We start from the raw sequence: 9,818 nt of genomic DNA, 5'->3' as shown, positions 1-9,818 counted from the left end.
TGATTCGAGTAATTTCCGGACCCTGCGCCCTCTCGCTCGCAGTAGCGTCAGTGGCCCCGACATCCTTCAGTTCAGTTCCGGCAGGCTTTTCAACAATCTTCTCCTTGGTCTTCTCCTTCTCTTTCCCTTCCTCAGTTGTTTTCTCCTTGAAAGGTTTGATAGTAACCTTGGGCCTTTTCTGCGCCGGCTCTGAAGGTTCTGTGATGGTGACACCCTTCTTTTCAGGGGTCGTCTTTTTTGCCTCTGCAAAAATGAAGTATTAAATAGATGGAACAGTGAGGAAAACAAGGTAACAAAGAAACTAACCAGGGGAAAACTTGTATAGAGAGCGCATGTTGCTCTTTTTTCCGATCAGAGGGATCCCTCCAGGCTTTGATATCACAGAAGCACCAACCGCAGCCTCCCTGCTCCTTTTCCTGACCGGCTTCACAGCAGGCTCTTCCTCTACTTCTTCTTCGACCTCTTCTTCTTCATGCGCAAAAGAAGATGGAGTGGCCCCAACATCAGGGTTGCGAGAACCCGCGCTCCCTGAGCTCTTTGAACCAGTAGCTCGCGCCTTATTGTCGCCTATGCGCGATAAACCTTCAAATGAGTCACTGATAATAACGTAATCTTCTAAGTTACTTTGACGAAGGCGGAGGGTACCTTTATCAGCGACACCAGCAGTTGCGCGGCTGCTACCACCTTTCTTGCTAGTCACATCAGCATCGATGGTGATGACTTTCTTCTTCTTGGTTTTCTTCTTCTTCTCTTCCGGGTCAATACCCAAGTCACGCAACACACCTGCAAAGATGGTAGACCAGGAACTTAACTCCCTATTGGAAGATCCGACAGACTCCTCGCTGGAAAGATAAACAATCTCTTTCCCAGCAGAAGTCAAAGCGCGCAGAGGTCGAGGGTTAGTAATATGCGCATCTTCAATTGCGGTAGGTGGATCGGCAAAAGCATCAGCAACTTGATACATGGAGTGACCTTTAATCTGGTCATACCAGTATTCCTCCCCCGCCCTAAGTGGGCGCACGCCCATGGACCCTCCGAAAGTGAGGAAGGCAGCTTGGTACAGTTGCGCCTCTACACGCGCAATTACACAAATAAGCACAGGTCACAAAACAATGAGATCAAAGAAATTGAGTAAGTGACTAACCTCTGTCATCAAACTTCAGGATTGGAACGTCCTTACTATCCGCCGGCCACTGGTCACTCATTCCCGCTGCTACCAAGACGTTCTCACCAAACACTCAGTTTGGGGTGGCAGTAAGCATCATATACTAGTTCTCCTGCTTAGGAATCGGCAGATCCTCCTTCACAATCGGCTCAGACCAGGCGCGGAAGGTCATGGCGATCGGTTTCCTCGTGAATAAAAAAGAACTTTGGCTTCCAGTCATGAAAGCTCTTAGGAGGATTCAGAAGTATCTTCTTTGCAGCTCCTCGACTGGCGAATGAATAGAAACCCATATTTCTAATCAGTTGATAAAAGACCCGGAACCTTTCCACAGTAGGTTCAATATCATGAGATCGACAAAGGAACTCGAAGTGTCGAACCCTGACCATCCCAGGAGGACTCATCTGCGAGATATGAAATCCATAAAATCGAAGAATGTGGGCCATAAAATTCGTCGCCGGCAACCGGAAGTTGCCCTGATGAAAGAAATCCTCAAATAACGTGATATAGCCCGACGGCGCATCGGCGGCCGTCTGATTCTGACCGGGATACCTGGCATCCCATTCCGGTGGAAACCGGAAACTCCGAAAAATCTGCTCGAACAGCCCTAGATCCCACTTGAGGATGGGAACAAGACCTTCTTCACCAGGATTGTCTTCATGATGTTCTTCAGCCATGAGTATTGAGTTTAAACTTCGAAAAGTTCTGGAAGAAGTTTTGAAGATACGATGAAGATTCTTCAAGAATCTGCTATCGACTACTTGAAGATTTGAAGATCTGCAGAGAATAAGGAGAGAAAATAAAAGCAATTGAAGAGAAAGTGATCCTTTCCATCATCTCATCGGATATATATACCCATCGCATTTAATGCGATGGGTAAACGTGCCGAGATCACCGCGCGCATGCCCAATCACAGAACGCCACGTAAGGTGGGATTATCGGAGTGACGGTTACTACACGCGCACGGGCCTCACTCGCCTAACGGAAAGCCGAACCGTCAGGGACAACTTGATGACAACAGTGTCAGCAGTCAACTCAAACGTCGCCATCAACGACATTTGCACCAACCCGTCAGAATTCAAATTTCGAGGGTTTTCCCGCATAAAGTTACTACAAACTTCATGCAGAAGATACTAAGGCCGCACATCATCAACAACTGACCAATAACCCTACGCACGTCAACCTAAAGGCAGTGAATCACCAAGAGCCAACCTGGTAGTCGCGCCGTAGTAGCCAACATTTACACGCGCGCCGTTAACCAGGATCAAGCAAGCACTTTCAAAGCTTTAACTTCTTTTATATATAAGTCCAGAGTTCCAACCACTTACTTTGCGCATGGTGCAGCACTGGACTGGGGGGACTTGAAGGGGTATGGTCCCAAGAAGCCGCGCAAACCTTCCTACAGGTCGCGCGCAGGACCATACTCCTTAATCAGCAAGATGTTCAATCCCAACCTCGCGCGACCTACAGTAGTAGTGATCGACCTCGCGCGGGGTCTAAAAAAGGAAGAACATTGATCTAAACACTTAGCTTTCTGGATAAGAGCCTTCAACAACTATAATCCTGCGCGGGCTAGTTACGTGCTCGGTAAGGGTGGCGCAGGACCTGTAGCGCATGACCACTGCAGAAGGTACAAAAGGTACAAGTGGCAGATGAAAAGAGCCAATCCGCGTCCTCCAGGCTCTGCTCAATCGTGCTCCACGATCGTCTGACGTGCAGGAGACAGAAAGTACTCAAGGACGCCTACGTGGCACCAATCACAGGGCAGAGACACCTGTCCCACGATCTCCACTTAACTGCTGGTGGCCGAGGGACAACGAGGCCGACAACAGTGACACGTGGCTCCAATCACGGTGCGCCAGCACCGGAAAGCTTTTAGAAGCCACTAACGGTCGACACCAGTGAGACAAGGAGCATATCCGCTACGTTGTCGCCTTCCGGCCCAAGGCCCATCAGCCCACATCCTCTACACCTCTCCGGCCATAAATAGAGACCTTAGTTCACAGGTTAAATCATTCTATTCCCTCTACTCTCACTCTTTACTCACTTTAATCTCCTCAAGGCAGATACTTATTCTCACGCCGGAGTCTGGTTAAGAGGAAAACCCCCATATTCCCCTCTTAACGAGCTAACGGTGTTTCTGTTTTACAGGATCATCCAGTCACTAAGGAGCTCAGAAAACTAAAGAAGATTAACCCTTATGGTTGAAACATACATCAAACTAATTAACAATAAAATTAATTACGTGTTTCTTCAGTGTTCATTGTGTGTATATGGATGACTCTTAACCTACAAAGGATACGAAGCCACAAATATGCAACACGCAGGGTGAAAACATCTGCGCCATATTTACACATGAATATTACATAATTACACATAAAATCATGCACACTATAAAATAATTATGAAACAGTATATGCTAATCACGCATACGTATTACGCAACGTATATAAATAATAATGCAATTTATATAAATAGTCACATCTTGGGGTGTGATAAGGCTTAGGAACCATTAGGTCCTGGGTTCGATTCTGGTTTTTCCCAGATTTATTAAGCTTCCTCCTGAATTGGTGTATAAGCATTATTGCTTACTAGAGATGGATATGATCGGATGGTTTCGCTGGTGACACGATGATAATTCAGTGGTCATGGGAGGCTTAGATGGTGCGCGGGGAGGACTTCGGCATAAGGCCCATGATTTCTCGGGGCATATGTTTTAAAAAAAAATCCTATATATATATGTTAATTTTTTTAAAAAGTAAACCCATACAATTTCAAGGCTCATTTACAAATATTTTTCGTAATTGCATTGTTTATCCTTAAGACATAAGAGCACATTTTTTGAGCTCAAACAAGGTACATGAATTCTCAGAGACGCCACTCCCAGTGGTTCACCATTGATCCAAATTTACCGTTAAAAAAATATATGAGAACAACGCTAACCATGTTTATATATACGCAATATGATATATAAGGCAACCCTTCGCTACTAAAATTACAACACACAAGAGGGAGAAATTTTTTTAATCGTGTGTGCCTCTAGGAACCCAAATTTGTGAGGAGGTATACACTATGCACCAAATATGATTCCTTTAAATAACTTATACCAACCCTATGTATATACACGTACACAATCTTTATCATATTTAACACATAATAAGTTATATTAAAAGTTGGACAAAAGGTTCATCTACAAAAAAATGACTTGTATTTAACGGTAAAAGCATTAGCATTTGATAAGAAGACAACAGCTTTGCTCCAAAAATCTAATTAATCAAATCACACGGTTTCTTTATTAGTTTTTCTTCCGACTTCTTCGCCATTGATTCTAACTCGATACCGCCTAAGATACAAGTCGTTTTCAACCCATTCCGACTTTATATATTGTTGTCGAAGACTTGTGTCATAAGCACGAAAGCCACACGCCCACAACCGCTATAACTGAAACATGGTACATGGATCTCCTGAAACACTTGAGGCTTGTGGTGACCACACGCTTGATTCTGTTAAGCAACAAACAAACCGAGTGGACCGGTTACAGAGAGCTCAGTGGCTACGTGCAGCCATTTTAGGAGCCAATGATGGGTTACTATCCACCACGTCTTTGATGATGGGTGTGGGTGCGGCTCAAGAAGATCAATGGTTGATGGTTCTTTCTGGACTAGCCGGGGCCATTGCTGGTGCATGCAGCATGGCTGTTGGTGAATTTGTTTCGGTTTCAACTCAACGAGATATCGAGTCAGCTGTGAATCAACAGGAAAACTCAAACTTACAACAAATCAAGCTTGAAAACCTGATAACCGATCACGATGTTGTAGAAAATAAATCAAGATCTCCTGTGGTGAAGGTGATGTTCACAGCTTGTTTTTTTTTTATAGGCGTGTAAAGCTCTTATGCGTTTTGATCCCAAAAGCTGACGCATGATGCCAGAAAGGCACATACACGGCTTTAGTTTAAAAAAAAAAATAAGTAAAAATATTTAGTGATAATGTTTAGCTTATTAACTTTTAAACACCAATATAAAAAAATATTTTTGTCATCTCTAGTTAGATATGTTCAATAGATAGTCTAAGGGGTTATTTGGCAATTTCTGAATGATTAAGTGCTGAACTATTAAGTGCTGAACCAATAAGAGGTCTGAACTATTAAGAGTTAGTATAATGCTTAACCGTTCAGAGACAAATCTCTGACCAATTATATATATATATATATATATATTGATTTCGAGGGACGAAGAATAGTAACATTATTTTTGATAATAATATATAGTTTTTTATTATTTTATTATTTAATATATTATAATAGTTTATTATTATATTTACTTTTAGTAACATATTTTTCTTTTTTTTTAAACATATATTTCCTTTACCTACTTTTTAATAATTGTTTTTTTTTTCTTTTTTTTAAATATATTAATTTATCGATTAATTTGATACTTCTTTAATAAGTTACGTTTATAACTTTTTTCTAAAAACTTAAGTAAGTAGTTGTGCTTGACTTCTTTCCCTGACATTCCGTTATAAATTTATTAAAACGAAGTTATACTTAAAATAAAGTATTTATTTGGTATTATAAAACGGTACGATGATAAACTAAATCGTTCTAATGGTTTGACTTTCTAAACAACATGCTTTATTTTCAAATCACGTTTGTTTTACATTATCATTTGCTCGGTTTCGACGCAACACGCGATATAAAAAAACTAGTTCAGATTAAATGTCTTAACCATTCAGACTCAGTATAATGCTTAACCATTCAAAGGCAAATGTCTGAACCATTCAGACATCTGCTCGCGAAACAAACAGTGTGAACCATTAAATGTTGAACCAATAAGAGGTCTGAACCATTACGAGTCTCATTAAGAGCTTGTTCAAATACTCAAACTCATTGCTCCTTTCAAGGTCATATCTGCTCAATCATATTTGAAAAACGTAGACTCGTTACAATCCATTGTTTAATTTGTTCAAATACTGGTTAACTTAACAGATACTCGAGAAAAGACCAAAAAAAGAAGAAAAAGAACGCTTGCCAAATCCGTATAAGGCCGGTGCAGCATCTGCACTGGCATTTCTATGTGGTTCTTTGTTTCCTTTGGCTGCGGCTATGGCTGTTGATGATTATAGTACTAGAGTTGTGGTGCTGGTGGTGGTAACGTCCTTGGCACTAGCGTTGTTTGGTGGGGTTGGTGCAGTGTTGGGTGGGTCGTGTGTGAGGGTGTCTGCCACCCGGGTCCTAATCGGAGGGTGGATCTCCATGGCTGTTACATATGGTTTATTGAAGCCATTGGATAGTTTTACAGATAGAAAAATGGGTAAAGATGACTGATGATTTGCAAATAATTAGTTTTGGCAATTGGTTGTGATGTTATGAAATATATATCAACTTTCAAGTCGTTGTGATGTTATGAAATATGTATCAACTTTCAAGTATTGATACACGAAATTTCTGTTGTAAATTTCACCATGTTAAAATAGTTAATTCTCTAAAATCTTATATTATGCTTATCATTCTTATTTGGATATATGATTGCATGAATGACTCATGTACCTCTTTAACAAACATATTATTTTGTAATGACATTTATTATATCATACATTAATTCTATCCATGTTATTAAATTGTTAAGATTTAATCATATTGTATGCGGGTTGTTATGTTACCCGCTTATTAAACATGTATGTATTATTGTTCTAGTATCGAGAATAAGTTTAGCTAGATGAGTGAGTGATTTTTAAGACGAATCAAATTTTAATTAAAAAGAAAAGGGTACTTGTGTATGCACCTCAGATTTAAAAGGGATGTAGTGATGAGAGGGAAATACAAGGGCATAAGATATTGAAAAATGAGAGAGATAAAAAGAATATACGGTGCAATCATAGACTTAGGCTATGCGGTATGGTGATAGTCCATCTTTTGAGGATGATCCGTCATGTACGCGCCACGTAGATCAGGTATGAGGATGGGACAAAGAGGATGGAGGTAAGGAAATGGGGGATGGACCTAAAATATATATGTATAAACACATCAAATGGATGGGTGTGAGGATGGGGCAAAGTTGATATATGTTTACTTTTAGAGTACTCTTACTTTTAACTCCAATAACTTCAAAACTGTGAATAGAGAGACGGATCTGGGATCTTATAACTTGACCTTTGCCTCTTAGATTGCGTAACTTGACCTCTGCCGTCACATCTATAAACACATCAAATGGTCAAATGTCAACCCATTGCTGTAGGTATATCAATATAAAGCTTATACTATATAAAAACAAACTCATCGTGTATCTTCAAATCAAACGTGCAATCTTCGATCCAAAAGTATAAAGATTATAAAATATAAAAACAAACTCACATTATATCTTCGAACCATTACGTGCGGTCTTCGATCCAGAAATAACAACCTCATCTGGAAGTGCAAAACGCTTAGATACTAAACTAACCATGATTTTAATCACTTATGAAGTTCCCCAAAGAAAACAGGAAATAAGTTCTAAAATGAGCAAGACAATCCTCATGTTACAAGATTCAAGCTTTTTTATTTTTTTTCGTAGTACTGCAAAAAGATAAAAGGCTTAAAGGATGAAACCAAACAAAAAAAAAACCATATAGCAGAATAAGAAGAAACCCAGGTACATTAGCCAAAGCCCAGGCCTGTGAAATTGCTCCAGTTCTCTTGATTCAGTCCCCAAACTTGACTTCTACTATTTGCCCATCCGTACTCTTCACCTTTCATCTCCTTTCAACTCCGTGTCTGAGTCAAAAATCCAGGTCAGTTCATACTTGTCAACAAATGCATCAGGTAAACAAATTGATGGAAATGCTGATTGCAAAAATTGCAACAAAGAGCGCAAATTTTGTAATACAGTCACATATCTCAGCGGTAAGAAAGTTGAAGATCTGACAGCAAAGGTCAGAAGCGTGGAGAATCAAATTCTCGATCGTGACAAAACAGTTAAAGCTTTAACTGAACGGATAAGAGAATTAACTAGCCAAATTGAAAATGATAAAATTGATCATGAAAAAGTTAAAAAGGAAAATGAAAAGTTAATTCTTGAAAACCGTCAGATTTCTGAAAAATTTGAAAAACTCAAAAGCACAATGAAAGATAGTGATGATCGTAATGGTAAAACATATAAAGAAAACGTTCACCTAAAAGCAGTGCTCAGAGTAAAAGAAGAATCAATCAACGAACAACTGGATGAAATCGCTAAATTGAAACTTAAATTTCAAGAGGCTGAAATTGAAAACGAACGAATCCAGTTGAAGCTTAACAGTTACAGCTCCGCAAGCTTTGTTTTGCAACACATTGTTCCAAAACCCATCGGCAAAAACAAAGCTGGCGAAGACGTGTATTCTGATGGAACCGGGGTGGGTTTTCATAGAGTTCCACCGCCGATTTGGATAATTACACGAAAAAGCAATCAGGGTTGGTTGAAATTGGAGAAGAAAGTGAAGTAAAACTTCCGGAAAGCATTGTTGTTATGTTCACATCTTCCAATGACGATAGTGTCCAAAATGATATTGTAAAAGGTGTTGTTGATAATGTGCTAAAAACGGATAGTGACACTACTGAGGAAGATGGGTGTTTCTTGGACAAATACATTCCGAAACAAAAGTCCAAGAACAACTTAAACGAAGAATCAAATCTTATCATGTACAAGATGTTAGGTTTAGATAAGTTGTTTTCGGATTCTGAGTTTCCTATTGAGAATGTTAACATGAACAATTTGACAAATGTTTTCAAGTTGGTCGAAGTTGAGTTGTCAGAAGTGAACAATCTGAGTCAAACAAAGAGAAAAATGAGTTTTGAGAAAAATAAATCACACCACAAGAAACCTGTTAATCCATCGCGTTTTTACAATAACAACCGAAACAATTGGTCGGATGGTTATCAGGGGGTAAGTCTTATCAGAAAAGAAATGTTTCAAACAAAAGGTTTGTTGAGAAGAAAAAGTTTGTGAATAGTTCGAGTTCACTTGCTGATGAAGAGAAAGAAATATTTTCAAAATCAAACAAAGAGTTTTTTGAGAAGAAAGTTTCTCAGTCTCAGTCTGAAATCACAAGTCGAGTGCCTGATACTCGAAAATGTTTTAGATGTACTCAAGTTGGTCACATTGCACGAAAGTGTACCAACGTGAAGCCTAAGACTGAAACTGAGAAGATTTAACAGAAGAAAGTTGATGTGAAGGGTAAATCACCAATCGTTGTTGAGAAAAAGAGTGTGAAAAATGACAACTTCAAAGTGAAAAATGAACCTGTAAAGAAGTTGGTAACTAAAAATGACAAATTTTACAAACGGGTTGCATTATCTCAACAAGTTTGGAAACGCAAATCTGAGAAAAAGGTTTCACCTTCTGAGGATTTAATTCAAGTTGATTATGATGCAAATTTTCCACCTCTGAAGGCTGAAAACTTTAAAATTCAAGTTGCGAGAGTTAAAACTGTCAAAGTTACATCTAAGGCTGATGAGGCCTGGGTGGACACCATGTTTGACTAAGCAGTTTGAATTGCCGGAGCTTCCTGGATCGCGAAGCATGAATCGACATCTTTATTGAAGTTGGTTAAGCCATAGTTTGTTATGTGCAGGATCTTCCAAAACTTGTATCCAGATGGATCATGGATAGTGGAGCGTCAAGACATATGACAGGGAAGACTGC

The 9,818-nt window shown here is 39.5% G+C and overlaps 1 protein-coding gene across 1 annotated transcript; it reads left to right on the top strand.

Annotated features, from left to right (window-relative positions):
- The first annotated feature begins 4,540 nt into the window (after positions 1 to 4,540).
- On the top strand, positions 4,541 to 6,487 carry LOC110913927 (vacuolar iron transporter homolog 1). The gene is made up of 2 exons (XM_035983751.1): positions 4,541 to 5,009; positions 6,149 to 6,487. Exons 1-2 carry the CDS (start codon positions 4,611 to 4,613, stop codon positions 6,485 to 6,487), a joined length of 738 nt encoding a protein of 245 aa, XP_035839644.1. The 5' UTR covers positions 4,541 to 4,610.
- Positions 6,488 to 9,818: the final 3,331 nt, after the last annotated feature.

Source organism: Helianthus annuus, chromosome 15, assembly GCF_002127325.2.
Source record: "Helianthus annuus cultivar XRQ/B chromosome 15, HanXRQr2.0-SUNRISE, whole genome shotgun sequence".
Classification (NCBI taxonomy): domain Eukaryota; kingdom Viridiplantae; phylum Streptophyta; class Magnoliopsida; order Asterales; family Asteraceae; genus Helianthus; species Helianthus annuus.
The sequence above is the reverse complement of the archived record's forward strand: the minus strand, read 5'-3'. Positions and strand labels throughout refer to the sequence as shown.

Bases quoted from the DNA above. Each gene is read 5' to 3' on its own strand.
- LOC110913927 (XM_035983751.1), top strand. From the start codon at position 4,611: ATGGTACATGGATCTCCTGAAACACTTGAGGCTTGTGGTGACCACACG. The intron at 5,010-6,148 runs GTGATGTTCACA...TTAACTTAACAG, and splicing joins CAAGATCTCCTGTGGTGAAG to ATACTCGAGAAAAGACCAAA.